Source organism: Schistocerca serialis, chromosome 5 (assembly GCF_023864345.2).
Source record: "Schistocerca serialis cubense isolate TAMUIC-IGC-003099 chromosome 5, iqSchSeri2.2, whole genome shotgun sequence".
Classification (NCBI taxonomy): domain Eukaryota; kingdom Metazoa; phylum Arthropoda; class Insecta; order Orthoptera; family Acrididae; genus Schistocerca; species Schistocerca serialis.
In genome coordinates, this window is record NC_064642.1 from 677,505,018 (window position 1) to 677,525,660 (window position 20,643).

Sequence of the window (20,643 nt, forward strand, 5' to 3'; positions counted from 1 at the left end):
AAAACATAACTGAATTTGAGATTATTGGTAATGGCTGCTGGCCATGTTACATGATATCGTACAGAAGTCGGCCATATTGTACACTCGTGTATTGGTATTGTTGCATACGTTATTGTTTAGGGCAAAGTACTGAGAATGAAATTTATCACTGAAACTGTTATGCAGAAAAGAAACACTACAGAATTTACTGAAAAGCTAATACACTGAATTATACGTCTGGTCAAGCCTACCAATGCAAAAATGCTGCGTCTTACCTTATTTTGCTGGAAGTTTCATTGCGTCTTCCCGCAAAATTTCAGAATTGGAAAATATCTTCAGATTTTGTTATCTCTCATACATTGACGTCCAGGTCCAGAAAGTTGATTTTTTACATGAAACAAAGAGAACAATGTAACAAATGACAAAATAACAAGTCCGACACGCAGTCGCCAATATAAAATAAATAACATAAATTTAAAAAAAATGTTGTTATTTTAAATATGTTAATTATTCTATCTGTATGATGGTGATTGTGATTGCAATTGTATTTGCTTATCTGGAACGTGGACGTTTAATTATTCGGTATCAGACGCTTGACAATGGCTTTTTCGTAAAGGCAATGTTACTCGTAGTTGACCGTGAAATAAAACTGAAATAATCGGACTTCGTAATTAAATCGTTTCCAAAGACTGCTGCGGTAGGTGCGGACTCATAATCTAAATCTCAATATTACAATAATTTGCCAGCCATGCCAATACGTCGGACAGAGGTGATTGTCTACTAAACATAAAAAAGTTACACAGTTAGTTAAATCAGATATATTCAATGAATAAGCCTACAGTTCATAATCCTACTTACTTTTATAAATATAAATTCTTCTCAGAATCGAGTGCCTAGTGTGGTTGCAACTCGCAGTATTCTTCTATAACATGAAATATGGCGGTGTGCCAGACAATAAAATAAAATACGTGCTTCTCGCACCACTTCAACCAGAGCTCTCCCTTTCTTAATCAAACATAAGAGTAACGTAATGGTGCTTTTGTTTTATCAGCGACACAGCGCTGCAGTTGTGTGCCATAGGCTTTATTTATTTGTCACTAATTATTTATTTAATTAATATTTCGCGTTTCCGAGGAAACTCATGCTCGGCATGCAAATGTGCCTTTATAGGTTCATCTGTACCACTGTCAATCGGAGTAGTTTGATTTTTTTCTGGTGTAGGGCCTTGGGAATTTTTCATAGGGTACTGTTCAAACATACCTTTGTCGCCTGTTGTTGTCTCGAGCAACCGACATCATGGGTATTTAGTGTCTTGCGATTGGCCGAGAAACCGCCGTATGACACTTCCTGTCAGATAAAAACTGTGCACCGGACAGAGACTAGAACCCGCTGTGGACTGTGTGTACCGTCGTGTAAATTATCCTCTCAATTTCTGTTCTACTCCGCTAAGCTGTTATGGTGCAGAAGAAAGCTCACCCGTCTACTTTACTTCCCTTCGATTGGACAAGTATATGGCGGCTTTTTTTTTTTTTTTTTTTTTTTTTTTTTTTTTTTTTTTTGCGATTGATCTGCTACTTCCTCACCCTGTAAATCTGGTGCAGGACGTTCATATTCACTAATTAACACCCAAGAGTTGTCCACCACGCTTGTTGTGTAAAGCAAAGCCCTACTGCAAGAGCTCGATAACCTGGTGGCCAGCGTTGAGACGCTGAATTGTTGTCAGCCATGATCGCACACCGTCTTAAACACCACATTCCGCCTTTTGTTACGTCCAGAATGTATTCATAAATGGCTGTGACATCAGTGTAATTATTGTTTTTGCATGAAGGTGCCATTTATGTTCGGCTGATGGCGCATTTCTTTCCGTTACCTTTTATAGTAAACAGTTGAAGTTCGTTCTTTGCACTGTCCATATGTCAAAGAATTGTATTACTTGGAAGTAGCACATCGTGGGTAGGTTACTGTCATTCTTAAGTTTTATACACCAGTGGGATTGTTAGTTACACGACTAACTGAATAGAAATCTGATACTCGAATGAAGTTTCAGTCAGTATCACCGTACGTGCATTAGACTACGCCAGTAACTTCTTATATATGCCAATAGGTTAGGTCACACAATTTTTATTGTGCGTGGTGCAACTGTATTCTCAGATGCGAAATCATATTACAAAGATAGTAGTAGCTTTTACTTAAGGTTAAGGATCTCAAAGAAGTAGTCGAGAAATTATGTAGAAAGCATTTAAGAGCAAGGTCAGAATTGATCTCGTCTGAAGTGAGGCAGTGGAAAACCAATGTTCACATTTTAGATGGCCTTTTAAGAACTTCGGAGAAAAACAAGGGAGCTCCCACTATATTTTTGGACCTGTAGTAGCGGTCCGCTGTGGACCAACGGTTCTAGGCGTCCCAGTCCGGAACCATGCGGCTGCTACGGTCGCAGGTTCGAATCCTGCCCCGGGCATGGATGTATGTGATGTCCTTAGGATAGTTAGGTTTAAGTAGTTCTACGTCTAGGGGACAGATGGCCTCAGATGTTAGGTCCCATAGTGCTTAGAACCATTTAAACCATTTTTGGACCTGTAGTAGGCATTATACACGGTCCTAAGAGCGAGTTAAGAAGCCCATAGAGCAAAGTAGAGCCAATAAGGCATTAAACTAAGCCATCTGGAGTCAATGCTGAAACTGCACGAGCTTCGTGAGGACAGGACATTAAAGATCCGCAGTAGTCATTTTTACCTCTCGGGCTGAAGCTCCAGTACCTGAGTTTTGTAATATACCTTGAGGCCCGTAACAGCAAAATTAAAAATCTCAGCAATAGAAATTATCAAATACACCCCTTCTCATTGACCATTATAGCACTTGTAGATCGCTCTGAAATAGTATTCTCTTGTGACCAAAATATACGGTGCAATATTAGTGCCTGAATGGAAGAGTTTCAGAAGGAAGAAAAGGAGGTAAAAATTCTGTTTCCAAACAAAAGAGATGAAAGGCGTAACATGTAAGGTTTGTAGTTTATTTTGTAGTATTTGATGAAATTGACTGAGCTTTATATTTCCATTCGATATGTCCTATTTCACATGTATATAATGAAAATTTTTCGAACCAGTTTTCAGTACTCGGTATGTTACATCAAGAGGTTTAGAGTACGAGGACTTTCGTTGTCAGTAGCATTGGCGTTGTAATAGGCATTTTAAGCTAAGTTTGTTAGACAGCAGGGTATTGCTTATGCTACTGAGTGGATGTAAATGGCTAGCAGAGCACAGTGATCAATGTACCGAGGTGGATAAATTGTGAGTTATGAGTTGGTAAGGATTAATTGCTCAAGTGATGAGTACGAGATAAAGTTGTTGCTGCATTGCTTGCTTGCGCGTAGTTGTGATGTGTTTAAAAATGGTAAGCTTTAGTGGAGATTTTGGTGCATTGTTCCGACGAGAGTAAGTTAAAAACTCGTTTCACATAACTTGCACTCAGAGATTATAGATTTTACCACTTCTTTACCATTTTCAGAAACTAAATACTTGGCAGTGTACAACTCGTTATAAGATATAATTTTTTGTTATGATGATTGTTCTATTTCGACAATTTTCGCAATACAGTTTTTTAAAGGTCAGTTACTTTCAGTCTTCTAGCAAGCTCAAATTCCACCATTTTCTCCTCACTAAACGATTTCATATTTTATGATTATATGTGTCACCGCACTGAACTCTGAAGAACTAAGACATGATCTCTTTAGAACAGCTTTACGTCCTTGCATTGCACTAGTGCAAGGCTTTTCTCTTACTTAGCTTGCTTGCTGCTGCACTGCATGTTTCATTTTCACCTCTTCGAGCATCACGAAGTTCCCATTGCCGTCGGTTGCCCATGAAAATTTCTTAGAACTAGTTACATTACGGTTAAGACAATATGGTTATTTACAGTTAGCTTTGGTTTTCAAAATTCATCATCAGAGTCAGTTAAGCTTAAGTTTATTTCAGATTCCATTTCATATCTAGGCAGTTATTCTTACAGTACACTCTTACAGTTTCTTGTGTATTTATTCCGAGTTCGGAATTTTGTTGAGTGAGATTGTGTGTGGCAGTTGTTTGTACATTTTTGTAGAAACGACTAGGTTATTTTTTCTTTCAAAATTCGGTTCGTAATTTTATACAACGTTTTCATTTTTTTGGCTTGTGCCTTATCACGTATTATGACGTCATCCATTGTAGTACTCCTCGCTGTACAGCACAGTCCAGTTTATTTAGTTTACGGCTTTGGTTTTCGAATTACTTTGTCAATTACAAATATAGTTATAGTTATACAGTTCGAGCGAATTTTGGCGACTCATTTTTTCGTATATCGTCTCGGTAATTACACCACTTGCATTGTTGAGGACTACAAGGTACAGATACATGAATGTAAAGAATTGGATCCATATTATTCCAATTTCAGTTTACGAAATTAAACACAGAAAAATTACACTAGAAAAGTTACAATTATCAAAGTTTTGGAGATTTCTGCAGTATATGTTAGTGTATTTTGCTTCTTGCGCTCAACGAAAGAAAAACTGGAGAAAAACATTACAGATAGCGCTTTATTCCTGACATACGTGTTAATGGTTCCGACTTTGTACTCAGAGCTGCAGCATATGATGGACAGACAATTTCATTGTTGCAAATCCTTGTGTACCTAAATAAATGTTTTTGCTTTGTTGAACGCTTCCTATCGGCTTCAGAATTGGTAGCTTCGTGCAGTATACGCGGATTAATGAATCCATATTCCTGAGTGCTTGTTGACAGATGTTCACTACGAGTATAGCTTGTACACAAACGCGACTGTATTTGAACAGCTTTTGTTTTAACTAGTGAACACTTGCACTGTGGAAGTAGTATACAAACTTCGCACATAATGAATGGTTTCATTTCGGTAGACTTGTTACTTACTTAATTCGTATTATAACTACTGAACTGCATTTTTAATCCAGTTCCGCTATCTTTCCCCACTGTTCACATAGAATTTGAAGAGTGTCACCAGAAGAATCCGTATTTGGAAATAAATCAACGTGGAAGTAACTAATTAACGTTTCTAACGGGATTATCTCATGATTCATTCGTTTAGTACGCATGTAGTAGGTTTTAGAGTCTAACGGTGTCTGAACTTCGAAGTTTTTGCGAGTGGGTTTGGTATGATTCTACCGTTGCGTTTTACAGCAGCAGACACGAGTCTGTGTGATTGTAGGAAAAATACCTTTTGCATTAAGAAGAGGTAAGAAGGGAGAGCATAAGGGAACAATTGAAAGGAATGGGGGAAAGAAATACAGTAGAAGAAGAATGGGTAGCTCTGAGGGATGAAGTAGTGAAGGCAGCAGACGATCAAGTAGGTAAAAAGAAGAGGGTTAGTAGAAATCCTTGGGTAACAGAAGAAATATTGAATTTAATTGATGAAAGGAGAAAATATAAAAATGCAGTAAATGAAGCAGGCAAAAAGGAATACAAACGTCTCAAAAATGATATCGACAGGAAGTGCAAAATGGCTAAGCAGGGATGGCTAGAGGACAAATGTAAGGATGTAGAGGCTTATGTCACTAGGGGTAAGATAGATACTGCCTACAGGAAAATTAAAGAGACCTTTGGAGATAAGAGAGCCACATGTATGAACATCAAGAGCTCAGATGGAAACCCAGTTCTAAGCAAAGTAGGGAAAGCAGAAAGGTGGAAGGAGTATATAGAGGGTCTATACAAGGGCGATGCACTTGAGGACAATATTATGGAAATGGAAGAGGATGTAGATGAAGATGAAATAGGAGATACGATACTGCGTGAAGAGTTTGACAGAGCACTGAAACACCTGAGTCGAAACAAGGCCCCGGGAGTAGACAACATTTCATTAGAACTACTGACGGCCTTGGGAGAGCCAGTCTTAACAAAACTACACCATCTGGTGAGCAAGATGTATGAGACAGGCGAAATACCCTCAGACTTCAAGAAGAATATAATAATTCCAATTCCAAAGTAAGCAGGTGTTGACACATGTGAAAACTACCGAACAATCAGTTTAATAAGTCACAGCTGCAAAGTACTAACACGAATTCTTTACAAACGAATGGAAAAACTAGTAGAAGCTGACCTCGGGGAAAATCAGTTTGGATTCCGTAGAAATACTAGAACACGTGAGGCAATACTGACCTTACGACTTATCTTAGAAGAAAGATTAAGGAAAGGCAAACCTACGTTTCTAGCATTTGTAGACTTAGAGAAAGCTTTTCACAATGTTGACTGGAATACTCTCTTTCAAATTCTAAAGGTGGCAGGGGTAAAATACAGGGAGCGAAAGACTATTTACAACTTGTACAGAAACCAGATGGCAGTTATGAGAGTTGAGGGACATCAAAGGGAAGCAGTGGTTGGGAAGGGAGTAAGACAGGGATGTAGCCTCTCCCCGATATTATTCAATCTCTATATTGAGCAAGCAGTAAAGGAAACAAAAGAAAAATTTGGAGTAGGTATTAAAATCCATGGAGAAGAAATAAAAACTTTGAGGTTCGCCGATGACTTTGTAATTCTGTCAGAGACAGCAAAGGACATTGAAGAGTAGTTGAACGGAATGGATGGTGTCTTGAAGGGAGGATATAAGATGAACATCAACAAAAGCAAAACGAGGATAATGGAATGTAGTCGAGTTAAGTTGGCTGATGCTGAGGGTATTAGATTAGGAAATGAGACACTTAAAGTAGTAAAGGAGTTTTGCTATTTGGGGAGCAAAATAACTGATGATGGACGAAGTAGAGAGGATATAAAATGTAGACTGGCAATGGCAAGGAAAGCGTTTCTGAAGAAGAGAAATTTGTTAACATCGAGTATAGATTTAAGTGTCAGAAAGTTATTTCTGAAAGTATTTGTATGGAGTGTAGCCATGTATGGAAGTGAAACATGGACGGAAAATAGTTTGGACAAGAAGAGAATAGAAGCTTTTGAAATGTGGTGCAACAGAAGAATGCTGAAGATTAGATGGGTAGATCACATAACTAATGAGGAAGTATTGAATAGGATTGGGGAAAAGAGAAGTTTGTGGCACAACTTGACCAGAAGAAGGGATCGGTTGATAGGACATGTTCTGAGGCATCAAGGGATCACCAATTTAGTATTGGAGGGCAGCGTGGAGGGTAAAAATCATAGGGGGAGACCAAGAGATGAATACACTAAGCAGATTCAGAAGGATGTAGGTTGCAGTAGGTACTGGGAGATGAAGAAGCTTGCACAGGATAGAGTAGCATGGAGAGCTGCATCAAACCAGTCTCAGGACTGAAGACCACAACAACAACAAGAAAGATGAGAATGTAAGTTCTCGTCGTCGACAAGGCCCATAGAGATGGAGAGAAAGTCAATGCTTCACCTTCACAAATTAGGTGACGTCTCCAACGAACCTGCTACCGCCTTCATTCCAGAATGTCGAATAGGGAGCGTCTGGGGTGTAGAATAACGGGTTCTCAACACACAACTTACTTGACCTGGATCCAAACTGGAAATCTAATTGCGTTACTACAAATTGGAGCTGGGGTTGGCTGCCACTCGAAATAGAGGCGGATGCTGCTCGGAAACGCCAAGCCGGGTGGAGGTGCACTCGGCGCGCGCGCGCGGGGGCCTAACTGCGTTACCCTGATTGCTGGCGCTGCTCAAGGAGGGACACGCCGGCTGAGGCTGGCGAACGCGTACTTATGCGATGCTTCCTGGGCAGAGGGCGGCGAGACGCCAGCGGTGCATTAGGCTCCACTGCCAGCGGCAGCGTGACAGTGTGCGGACGTCTCCATGGTCTCCCCTCGTACTTCCCCAGTCTAGACTCTCGCCACTCTATTCTCTCCCACCATTTTTTAGGATTTAAGATTTCGGTCGGTAAACACGGAATTCTTATTGCATGACTTTCGTGTTCATCTGTCTGTCCCTCTTTTAAGATTCACTTTTCTTCATAAAGGATAGACATATCAATTTGAAAATTATGTCAAATACTAAGGTCTACAGTCTACTGGTTATGTCAAAACTTTAAGCTTCTACGTCAATTAAGTTAAAAAGTACGGTCGTTTATATTATATACTCGTATTTTGATACTCCCAAACTCTCTAATCAAACCAGGAGGGTACTTTTGTTGATGTAAAATCATTAAATTGGACAACAAGCAAGGTTTCACAGTGAAGTAAAGGAAAACCTCCAAAATTGTTAATTTGTAATTATATCACTTAAAAAGGAATTTTTGGTCTGTTTGCTTTCCATCTGTCTCTGTCTCAGTCTGAGAAGAACCTTTTGCTTATGTACTAGGAGAACTGTGTAGTTGATATTTATGTCAAACACTAAGAACTAGAAAAAAATACTTGAGCACTATGGGACTTAACATCTGAAGTCATCAGTCCCCTAGAACTTAGAACTACTTAAACCTAACTAACCTACAGACATCACACACATCCATTCCCGAGGCAAGATTCGAACCTGCGACCGTAGCAGCAGCGCGGTTCCAGACTCAAGTGTCTAGAAACGCTCGGGCACTCCGGCCAGCTAAGAACTACGGTCCTTCTCCTTATTAAGGGGAGAGGTATCAAGTTAAGTTAAATTCTAAGGCCAACAACCTCCCAGCAAAGTAAAAATTAAGCTTTTAAGTTAATGTAATCAAAAGATCCATTTATTTTACTTGTTTTGATACTGATAAAAGCCTATACAAGAATTATTTACTTAAGCAGTTAAGTCTGTAGAGAAGACTCAGAGTGTGAATCCTAGTTGTGCTTGGCCAGTTTCTTTACCAGCGCTATGGCTTGAGTTTATGCCTACAGATGTGCATGTGTAAATGTGTCTGGATATGTATGCATACACATATGTGTATGTATGTATTCATATACACATATTAATGTACATGTGCATGTTTATTAATGTGCATGCTTGTCTGTGAACGGCATGTATGTGTCTGTCTACCTATGCATAAGATTGCATGTGTATCAATGTATGTGTGTATGTGTGTGCATGTACATGTGTGTGTGTGTGTGTGTGTGTGTGTGTGTGTGTGTGGGCATGTGTGTGTGTACATTTGCTTGTGTCCTGTGTAAATGAGCAACTATGATGACAGGTCGTAAATATCGTACACATTGCAGACTCAACATCTGAACTTGGTTTCTGTACTGAACGAAGTTTATTTTGGTTTTCATAGGATAAAGGGAACGAGGATACAGGTCTAGCATTGCTATTAGGTTTGAAACACAGAGTGTATAACATTCAGGATAACTTTGTGGCGTTTGTTTCATTTAGGTCTTTCCACTGAACTGAGTGTTCACGAGCATTTGAACCCTGCCTCCTGCAGTCTGCAGTGCTGCTTACAGTTATAGTTGAGGCGAGCCCAGCAGGCAGTTTTCCTGGAGCGACAGACAACCGTTGCCAAGTCGACCAGTTTCTGTTGTACAACAGGCGAGTGTGGAAGGGGTGGTCAACCGAGATCACCTGCCACACTGCAATGTAATATGAGAGTAACAGCGGCCTCAGGAGTGGTATATTTAAGTCAGGGTGATTGGATTTGCTAGTGTTGTTCGAAGTAGGACAATGAACTTCTGGATATAGTACAATGATGCCAAGGGTGCTCGAGTACCTAGCAGTCCGTTTATTGTTGCGGACTGCTGTGAATTATGTCCACCAGGTAATGACAGCTTCCTTATTTAGATTGCCTCTGCATTGAAAAGATTACTAACTCATGCTCATGAAGAGGAGGCCAGTGTGTATCAATATGCATCCTGTACAACGATGAAGTCTTGGAAATTTGAAATTCTGTTGCTTCCTCAATTAAGTGGGTTTGGTGTTTCGGATGTATACTTATACAGACAGACTTTCTGCAAGCTGAGTCAATTTGTGGACTACATGCACTGTCCGTTGTTGTTTGCACCACTGAATTACAGAGATTAGCATCAGGTTTCCGAAGTATTGTTGCGGAGGCTGAGTGTTTGTTTGAAATGCGTTGATGAAGAGTTGTCTTTCCTGTTGTTGAAGAGATATTGATGAAGAGGTGTTGATAAAGAGGTGGCTCTTAATTCAAAAAGCATCAACGAAGTACATATAGTCTCACCATCATTGGCTAAACACTGATTTGGTCAGGTGACACACTGTCTTGCTTTGGATAGGCTCGCTGGGGAAGATTTTGTTCCATGCATCTTGGTTTGTAGTCTCGAACTGAATCAGCTGATTTCACCAGTGATAAGAATTTTTAGTAGAGTTTTACATACCTGTAGGTAGAACAGGCGACTAATTGCTCCACTGGGGTCATTCAGTCCTTTGCGAAAATCTTGTTTCTCTGAGCAGAAAGGTTATCATACACACTCGCCGCGTTTCTAAAATGTGACCTGTGTTGTGTCATTGCACACGATGTTTGTATATTCCAGTTAGTGCTTGTATGTTTATTCACATATTCCACAAGTAACTTGTCAAGATTGTGTTTCATGTCAGATTTTGTAAACTTTGTTTGGATTACAATACAATTTTCCTATCCTTGAGCCACGCCGCCACTAGTAACTTCTAAGGTCATACAGACGTCGTAGGAACCTCTTACAAGCAGATTTCGTTGTGACAACGGTGAGGGTATGTTTAGACAACGTTATCTACTATCTCACTAATTGATTACATGCGTGGTGTAACATTATTAGTGTTGCAGAGGTTAAGTTTCTATTGCAATGCAATTTTGTAAACCTTATTGCTATATACTGTTACATCTCCTGTATTTTGACCCCCAGGCTGATTTGATAATGAACGTCCAACACCAGTCATCAATAAATAAATGTCCTTCTTGTTCAACTTAAGATGGCTTCAACGACGGGTGTTGTGAAGAAGATAAAATATTAACAGTGAAAAATGTCGCTCGAAAGCTTTTTGAGACGAGAGAACAGAACGGTAATGCCTTTTTCCTAACAGGAAAAAATGAAGTCAATCCAGAAATACGCAATTAACACGTGATTGAAATTTTCATACAGTACATCCATCTGACATAACGACACTAAGATCACAGAATTGCCATTTTGTGCATCATATTTTACGAAGTACTTGAACTAAAATCATCACATTTAAATGAAAACACATTCGGTTCACAATACATGCATGGTGCCTCTCCAAAACTTCGTCCGTGTTAGTGTAGTAAGGGAGCTTCAATCTTACACACCTGCCTCCACAGGGTGCATTTTAGATTGGTCGGTTTGATTGGTCAATGACAGATAATGTAATTCTTCAGATTTTTCCACGGTTTGTTGACATCTTGAGGTGAATTCTGCCAGATATCAGCGTCTTTCTTACATGATACTTCGAGAACTTGACTCTTTATCTTCATCAGGTGTTACTTCAGACTGCTTGTCCAGTGAAACAGGTACAGTATTTATACCTGCGGTCTTCCCCTTCCATCTTCAACCCCAGGTGGTTCGGTCTGCAGCGTCCTTAACAGATACTTATTCAGCCCAGAGCGCCTGTCAGTGGGCGGACGTTCCGCTTTCTGTCCCGTGCGGTTCCACGTCTTCTCTCTGCGATCCGTTCCTGCTAGAAACTTTGTTAGGCATTACCTCTTCGGTCTGGTGCACCAGGCCAAGCGCTCGTGTTTCGGCTTCGGACCCATGTACTCGTTCCCGTCCTGCATTGCATGCATTCTGCTGCTCGACTAGCTGCGAGTGGCTTTGTTGCTGCCGTCGGTCGTCTCGCTCTCGTAACACATCCGAACATGGTTGGGCGTGGAGTGGGAGGCAAGGTAGCTGCCGTGGTTGAGACTCAGATGAAGGATATCAGGAACGACCTCCGCGGCAAGAAGAAGACAAAGAAGATAGCACAGCAGTGCTACAAGTGCCAGAAGATGCGACACGTAGCCAAGCCCTGCAGGGGGACAGTTGTTTGTTTGAAATGCGTGATACTTGCCACTGTGACAAATCGAGAAGTGTTGCTGGCACATGCGTGAACTGCGGCGGCGCTCACGCTGCAGACTCTCGTAGCTGATGCCACTAAAAGGACAGGAAGACGCAGAAGATGGCCGTCACACATGAAGAGACGGTTCAAGACGACATGGCGACAGCACGGTCCCCTATTCAAGAGAGGAAAGCTGGTCACACCTCAGCGAAAATCATCTATGTGTGGCACGCCACGTACCGCCACAGATGACGCAATGGCCGCCCTCAAAGCCGCACTGCAACTGTGGGAAGATCTGAGGTTTGCTAAGAAGGAAATGGCACTCCCAGCCATTCCCTCCACGATGGGGCAAAGGGCGCCAACCCCCCCCCCCCCCCTCTCCCGCCTCCCCGCCCCTACAGAAATGGGGGAGGGCCGATGTGGTGAGCATGGAATTATAAACCCCTGCTCATCCTCCCGGAAGTCGACTAGCAGCAGACACAAGAAGAAGAAGACGAAGAGATGCCTACCGCGGTAGCCCCACAGGAAGAGGCTGCGATGACAGAAGACGTTTGCTTGCTACTCCCAGAGGAGCGTAGCGTGCAGACGATGCTCAAAACGATCTCTAAGTCAATTGGAATAGGTACCCATTTGCACCTTAATAATAGCCTTCTTCCCAACCCTTCCTCAATTTCCTAAGCCTTCCCAGCCTTACAAGCAATTTGACTTCAGTGGCTCCCAGGGAACCCTCTACGGTCTCATCCCCAAGAGGGAACAGACGTTTATCATTTCACACGATGTATTTGCCCCTTATGATTGGTGGCACATAGTGTCGCAGACGACTGGATAGAAGAAGAGATCCAGTCACCGCAAGCTTGCTACCAAATATGTTCTTCTCCGTTTCAGTTGGCGCCAGGATAATTCTTCAACTTAGGTACCATCAACACCAACCTCAGAGGAAAAGAAGGATCTGAAGTCATCTGCACAGACTCCTACACATACCGGACCTAGGAGATGGCCGTTATTTAGGCAACGGCGATGAAAACGCCACTGCACTGGCTTTCTGTGTTTCGTCCAGGGCGGTTTTAGATTTTCCTTTGAGGTCCGCTCCCGCTAGAAGGAACCTTAGACTTTCCATCTTCAGGTTAGTAAGCCTAGTGCACTATATGGGGCTCGTTTTCCGAGCCCACAGCCGCGGTTCTTCCTTTTATGGAGTTATGCTTCTGTCCCCCATTGAGTTCTCATCAACTCCACGGCAGAATCAAAGGGTTTACCCAGTGTCAGGGCTCGTGACATGGTTTACCAACTCAGTAGAGCCTGGAATCCTGCACTGAAATTGCTGAAAACCCAACGTAGACAACGACATAACTCCACAAAAAGAGGAAATGAGGCTGTGGGCATGGGAAACGAACACCAGATAGAGAACCAGGCTCACAGAAGCGAACGTCGGTCGATGGGCGCTTCTAGTGGCAGTAGACCGTAAAGGGAACGCCTAGAATCAAACTGGAGATCGAACCCCAGCCCGCAGACGAGTACATGAAACCGGGGACGGAACACCAGTGCTCGGTCTGGGGCACCGAACCAAAGATGGAACGCCTAAGAACGTTCCCAGCGGGAGCGGACGGCAGAGAGAACACGTGGAACACCAGCGGACCGAAAATTGAACGTCAGGTCACAGACATCCGCTCCAGACCGAAGAGGGAACACTTAAGGACGCTGCTACCAGGAACGGATCTCACTCGCAACACCTGGAACCGAGGATGGAAGGAAAGAACGTAGGTATAAATACTGGACACTCGATGAGCAATCTCAAATAGCACCTGATGCGTTATATTGTATTAGACTAAATTCTGTTTTCATTCCATAGACTCGAAAATGGAATGATTCTCGTGGTTGCCGAACGTGTCTGACAGTGTAACATAAGAAATATATAACGTTTCAATAAAATACTCACTTCCCTGACCATTTGTAAGGTGATTGTCAAAATATATGAATAAACTGTAGTAAAATGGAACTGCTAACATTTACAAAATTAATATAATGTTAGAGTGAAACGTGGTTATGCACTTTTAATAAATGTATCATACACGACTGTTCTGACTAAGTGCTGTCAGAATTGAAATGTGACAGACACTTTTGCTTAAGCTTGTCTAACAGTTCCCGTTAGTAGGAGTTTGCCTACCAAAAAGACTTTCAAACTCTTAAATCATGTTTTTAATGGTTTCTGCAAATTTACTGAAAATGCGCGTTCCTGAATACTCAACCGCGTTTTGGACCAGGGTGAGTGATAAGTCTTTATGGAAGTTGTTCTTATTCCTAGTATTGATATCCTGTATTGAACTGTTGGTTGAGAGTAGCGTGTGTTATTGGCTACAAATTTCATTAAGGAATAAACATACTAAGAAACACTGACTGGAATACCCATTTCCTTGAACAGGTTTCTACGTAATGTTCTTGAATCTACACTACACATGTGTCTTACTACACGCATTTTCACTCTAAAAATGCTAGCTCGGTTTAACGACTTACTCCAAAATATGATTTCATGTGGTATGATAGAAAGAAAATATGCAAAGTATGCAAGTTCTTTTTATATTTATATTTCCTATATCTGACAACATTCGCATTGCATATACAGACGTGGGTATATGCTACAATAACTGTGTGGAATGCTCTTCCCAAGCGAATTTACTATCGAGAAGTGATCCAAGAAATTAGCTCTGTCGACCTGTTCTGTCTGTATGTCTTCGTACGTTATACACATGCTGGTAGGAAATCTCTTACAATTTCTGAACTACATGTAGTGGGTCTTGTTCAGTAACAGTGAATTAGCTTTAAACCATTTGTAAATATCAGTGAAAATTTTATTAGCAGCCATATGTAAAACTTCACTTGACTTTCTGCTTATAGCAATGTTTGTGTCATCTGAAAACAAAACGAACTTAAGTGTCTGGCAGTGTAACAGTCGAGTGGTCATTAATGACAGAGGAAGAAATCAGAGAACTGGGGCCTTGAAGAACATCACATGTAATTAATTCCCAATCATACGAAAACTGCTTGCTTGCTTCACAACACCTTTTGTTTCCTATTAGTTGGATAAGACTCGAAATATTTTCCAGCACTGACAGTGAACTATAAAATTTTAATTTACTTAAGAGAGTGCTGTGATTCACACATTCAAAGGCTTTTGTCAGGTCTCAGCAACTGCCAGCAAACTCTAGTTTGTTATCTAATGAATGAAGTACAGTCTTACTGTACGTATAAATGGCCTTTTCTACGTCGGAACCCTTAAGGAACCCAAACTGTGGCTTGGATAATATATTATCTGCAGTCAGATGCTTAAGAAGAAGCTTGACAATAACATTTTCAAATATTTTTTGAAAAACGGGCAAAAGTGAAACTGATCGATAGTTTCACGGGTTCTTTTCATTATCTTCTTGCAAAGACACTTAGCTTCAGCTTATTTTAGCCAGTATGGAAATGTTACACTTATTAGAGATAGATAACACATAAATTTAAGGTAGAGCTCAGCGCATGTAATCACTCTTCGACCAGCAGTGTTGATATATTTTCTTAATCACAAGAATACTTTGATTTTAAGGATTTTATTATGGATGCTACTTCTTTGGGAGAAGCGATTGTCATTTCCCAATTACTGGAGTTATTGGTAGAGATGATCTCAGATATTGCATTATATTAACATGATAACCCAAAACTCTCAGTAACAGATACAAAGTACGTACTTAAGAAGTTTGCAACACTACATACACTCGTTACTAATATCTCATTTATTTTTAGACCTATGTGTTCCTCTTCCTATTTGGCCTCACCTGTCTCTGTCTTCACCACATCCAATATAAGCGAGCACCTGATGCTGTAGAAGTGGTTTAAACCAAAATTTTGTTCTCTGAGAAACTCTCAAACATCATATGGATGGAAATAAAATTGGTTTTCTATGGAGGATAGTAAAGTAATGGGAAGCTTCAGTGACTTTTCTTCTGAAATTGATATGTCAACCATATGATGCATTTAAAAGAGTGCATGTTTGGCCTGACGCCTAAGGTCTTACGGATGATGCCATTCAAAGTTGCCATAAGGAACAGAATAATGCAGAGAGTGAACAGTAAAAAACAGATGGCCGGCAGGAAGTGGTACTACAATTTTGTGAAGAGGCACAAAGTGCTCGCTGAAACGAGCCAAGGCCACATCCATGGCTCTTTCGTAGTTCAAACAAAGAGAGAGTCAAAAGCTTTAATACTCACAAGTTCCCTATACCAGAATGAATTAGAATGTAGTGCTAAACGTCCAGCTAGCCTAAAGAGAAAGGTGCCTGAAGTGAGTCAAACGAAACAAGTGAGAAGTACCAACACCAATGATTCGTTTTGTGAACCATGTCAGAATCGATCAGTGAAAGACGTGATTCTGTGCATCACATGTAGGGAGTGGGTATATGAAAACTACTTTGGAGTTTGGAAGAAGACTAAAAGATACTCATATATTAATTTAAGTTAGGCTGTATCCCTGTGTTACGAAAATCAGTCTGATCTGCCTCATAGTTTGTCCACAAATATACTCAATCTCAGTTCTTCTATAACGTAGGCTAAATTTAGCTTAATTTCAGAATAATGTCAGTTTAGAATTGTACTGAACTTCATCATTAGTCTAATTCAATACTTTTTAAGCTCAGAATGAACATTCGCCATTCATATTAAAATTAATTTTCACTGAATCATCGTTTTATTTTTTTTTAATTATCCCGTGTGACCCTATTCGAATCCACCAAGCCGCTGTGTACTGGAATAAGAAGTATTTAATCATAAAATATACCTCTAATGGTCCATTCATGGAAGTTAACTGGTCCATTGACAAAAACGGCTATCTGTGAACTGACCGTTACAGAAAATAACTCAACATTGTTTCCTGGTGGTATTAAATGTTTTTGCTGTGAATCACTACAGAATGATATTTGACTACAAATGGCGTTCGCGTTCTGTCCAAACTAAACATATCGGCTGTTGTCACATGCAGAACATCAAATTAGATCTCACACTTTCCCCAACAGGGAGTCAGCGTAAGCACAGTTTTGTTGTTCCAAAAGCCTGTGAGCAGCAGTGAAAAAAATCGGAAAAAGATCCTAAATATAGCATTTTGCAATATTGCATATGTAATGGCAAGGCTGTTTTGGGTTCTAACTACCGTCACGATCAGGCTTTGGCTATTATATTTTGACTTACTCAGTTTGTTCAATGTATCGTTCCAGCTATCTCACAAAACAAAATATCCATATTTAAGCGTAGTACACGCTGCATAGTGAATGCTTCGATGGAGGTGGTGGTGGACGTGAGTGCGAATTGATGGTGAGAGTTCCTCCGTTTTCGCCGTTTCGCCCTCCCCTCCACCTCTGCTACCCTCACGGATAGCACAAATGTTGACAGACCCTTTGCTAACACAGAGAGATTAGACATAACTTTTAACAACAAGAACATGGGGTGTCTGCGTTTCGGTTCCGTGACTTGGTACTGATGATTAGTGAGTTACCACTCTGAGACTTCCATTGCTTGCATTACAAACACGTTATAACTTCGAACGTGTTTCCTTGAGATTGTCTCTCCATGTCTCATTTATGCCATGTTACATACTTCTCGTATTACTTGAGATTCACCAAGTCAACTACGTTTATGAGTTAGCTCCAGCTAGTGATAGTTCCTTGAGTTGTGGAGAACTCAATGCTGTAATTGACAGACTATGTAGTCCTTCTGACCAAAGAGTAAGAAAGCGTCAAACTCAATGGGTGGACAGAAAATTTTCACTCAATGCGGGTGAAGAAAGATAAGAGCTAAATGCTGGTGACTAATAGAGATGATAACAGTCTCGGTTAACATCACGGTTCCAGATGAAAAATAGCGGAGAACATGAAGAGATTCTCGCAGCTAAGCCGGATAACCACACACAATGGCTGCTCGGCAGACTATTTCAAGAATGGACTGGCGCAGCAGAAGTTAGCTTTACCCTCAAAGACAGCCTCTCTGGGTGCAAATATTGACTATGCTTTGTGGAAGAATTGCTTAGACTGTATTATGCATCGCTAATTGAATCACACAATGCATAGCATTGTCTGTAAGAGAAACGTGCAAGCATGAGCATCCGTATAGGGAGAACAATCTTAACTCATTGGAAATATTACGTTAACAAAGGGTGTTAAAATTACTGTTAGTTACATCAAAATGACTGCTCCATTTTCCGTCTTACAATCAAGTTGCAAGTTGTACAGTTTGTTCCATGTATCGCATGTTTTCGCCACACATTTCAGTTTTGTGTCATCTCTGACTACGCTTTTTTAAAATTGTGCAAAACTGTTTGAATATCATTCGTACACCACTGCGTCATAATAAAAGAACATCATATTGCTTACAGCTCATTTGAATATAACAATAAATCATACCAAGAAATTCGTTCAACAGTCAGTATGTCATACATATGGAGACTTTCACAGTTGCAAATGCGGAGGTATATCCGATCTGTTGTCTTTCTGAACCTCCACTCTCTTTTTCTTAGACAAGTCCTTTTCTAGCGGCTGTATACATATAAAAGTTGTTGGGCACAACTGCTCCTACTTTTCACTGACAGATTAAATTGATGGATAGGTAAGTAATCTCTAGAATTTTCTTGCCAATGCAGGAATAGAGCAGTGGGACATCTTCGGCAATAAGAAGGGACAATCGCCTCGAAACTGGAAGCATTGTTAGAAAAGATAAATTATAATGAATGGGAATGACTGCAAAGAAAATTACAAAGAACGTTCGGTGTATCATGCATGAAAAGAAGAGCCCGAAAGAGGCGAAAATAGAGAGCAGCATCAACCACCTTAGAGACTGATCACTTACAAAAAATGTGTTCTGAGTCTCAAAATGCGACAGTTAATTAATTTACAAGGGAAAAGTTAAATGGAGCTTTTTATAACGTATTAAAGTTTATTAATAATGTTATTATTCCCGTAAGTAATTTATAATTTTGCAAATCGGTTCCTTATTCATCCACAGAGAAGAACCAACAACGTCGTCATTTTTGTGTGTATTACCTAAAGAAAAGCATCTCCTGCCTTTCTTTCACAACCACATATTAGATGTTCTTCGTTGCACGCTGAAGCCGTACCAGATCCACTGCAGTTGAGTAGATTGCCTGTTTGAAAGAACTACAAGGCTTTATTATTCAGGCAAAGTTTCAGAGCCGATATTATCCGTCGCTCAGTTACGGCGACGCGGCAGGTAAACCGGGGGGCGTTTGGAGAATCCCCAAATGCAGCTCACTAAAGCTTATGAACGAAGTTCATTTCCCTGGAGTCTGGAGCCCGCTTACCCGTAAAACTCGGCATTGCTCCGCCGGCTGTAAGTTACTGCGCTATAATCGTTAGCATTGAGCGTTCCTCCAGTTCGGCTACAAACAAAATCTCTTTATTACAACAAGCGTCAATAGAATACACTAATATACAGCTGTACAGCGAGCGGAGACCGTTGGAATCTGAGATGTTTTATGTTTGCCACGTACTTAACATTTCTTTTCTTTTGTTCTGCACCTACTTTTTTCTCTTTAGTCTATCTTTAAACATGACTGATGGCTTCGTGGAAAAACACAGGATTCGTATTATGGAAGACTGCTGTTCTCGTCCTGAGATTACTGTTCTTGGTGTCCCTAAGACATTTTGCGGCAAGCTCCTTGATAGATATTTCGAAAAGAACGGACAGCAAATCTTATCTTCCTTCCTTCCTCCTCTTTCTTTTTTTTTCATTTCTGGCGCTACGGGACAGCATGATCTTCATTTCAGGAGCCATTAACCGCGAAAAGCGGAGCTCAGAGCCCTTCTGGTAACAATAGTTCTTCTTTCAGTGGTCGATAAAGTCACTGTCAATGTCATTTTCCATTCTCGGCCTACGTAATATTGTGTTCTGTTTGTAATCACACTGTCGTCGACGTGACGTCAGACATCAAAATATAATTTGGCGTTCAAGTAGTCCGTCTCTTCAAGCTTGCAAAACTTTATTGGTACCTTTCACCAAATATTTGTCACTTATTATTTCATTGTGTCCCTTCTTTGAGAGAACTTACGGAACTATCTTTTCATATGGCCCCCACGACATTATATCTTGTTTGGTCACTTAAGTGACAACCTTTAATTCCACGTAATAAATTCAATATGGTGGCACGTTTTCATACCTTATTCGCTTAGAACCAGTGACTTACTACTCGGTATCAGTACTGGGGTAGCATTAGCCCATCTCTACGGCCTTATAGCATATGATGTTGATTTAGTCAATCGTTCACCAGATTCATTTGTGCTGGATTAGTCATGACCATGTAGCCGTTTATTATTTGTCTCTCTCTGGTAGTTTTACTTCTCAGAGTTTTGCGTGCAGTAGGACGCATCAGAGGACATTTGTGCAGTTTGGTTTTGACGTTATTTTCGTGTCCATAGATACGAATGACGTAAAATGCGGCTTGGTAATAACATGAAAAGCTTTTACGAAAAGATATGTATTTTAACCTCTTACGCAAATTTCGGTGTAAGGAAGTTTAAATTCGAACGCTTTAAGTTAAGTCTTACCCTGAGTTATTGAAATCTACTGAAACAAGTTTATTGTTGTCAGTTACTGTTACATTATTTACACAAACCGCTTCAGAGGTTTAATTCTACACCTACAGATGGATTTACGCGTAATAATACGGCACGTGTCTTGTATTATAATAATAATAAAAATAATACATGTATAATAAAAATAGAAAAAATTGTAGGTTAGTAAAATTGCACTATTAGTAAATG

General features: G+C 40.5%; 1 protein-coding gene across 1 annotated transcript in view; it reads left to right on the top strand.

The window, feature by feature from the left end:
- The first annotated feature begins 11,670 nt into the window (after positions 1-11,670).
- The window catches only part of LOC126482173 (antifreeze protein Maxi-like), a 132,211-nt gene continuing 123,238 nt past the window's right edge, over positions 11,671-20,643 (top strand). The window contains exon 1 of the mRNA XM_050106152.1: positions 11,671-11,808. Within this exon, the coding sequence (XP_049962109.1) occupies positions 11,671-11,808 (138 nt within the window). The remainder of the gene's footprint in view (positions 11,809-20,643) is intronic.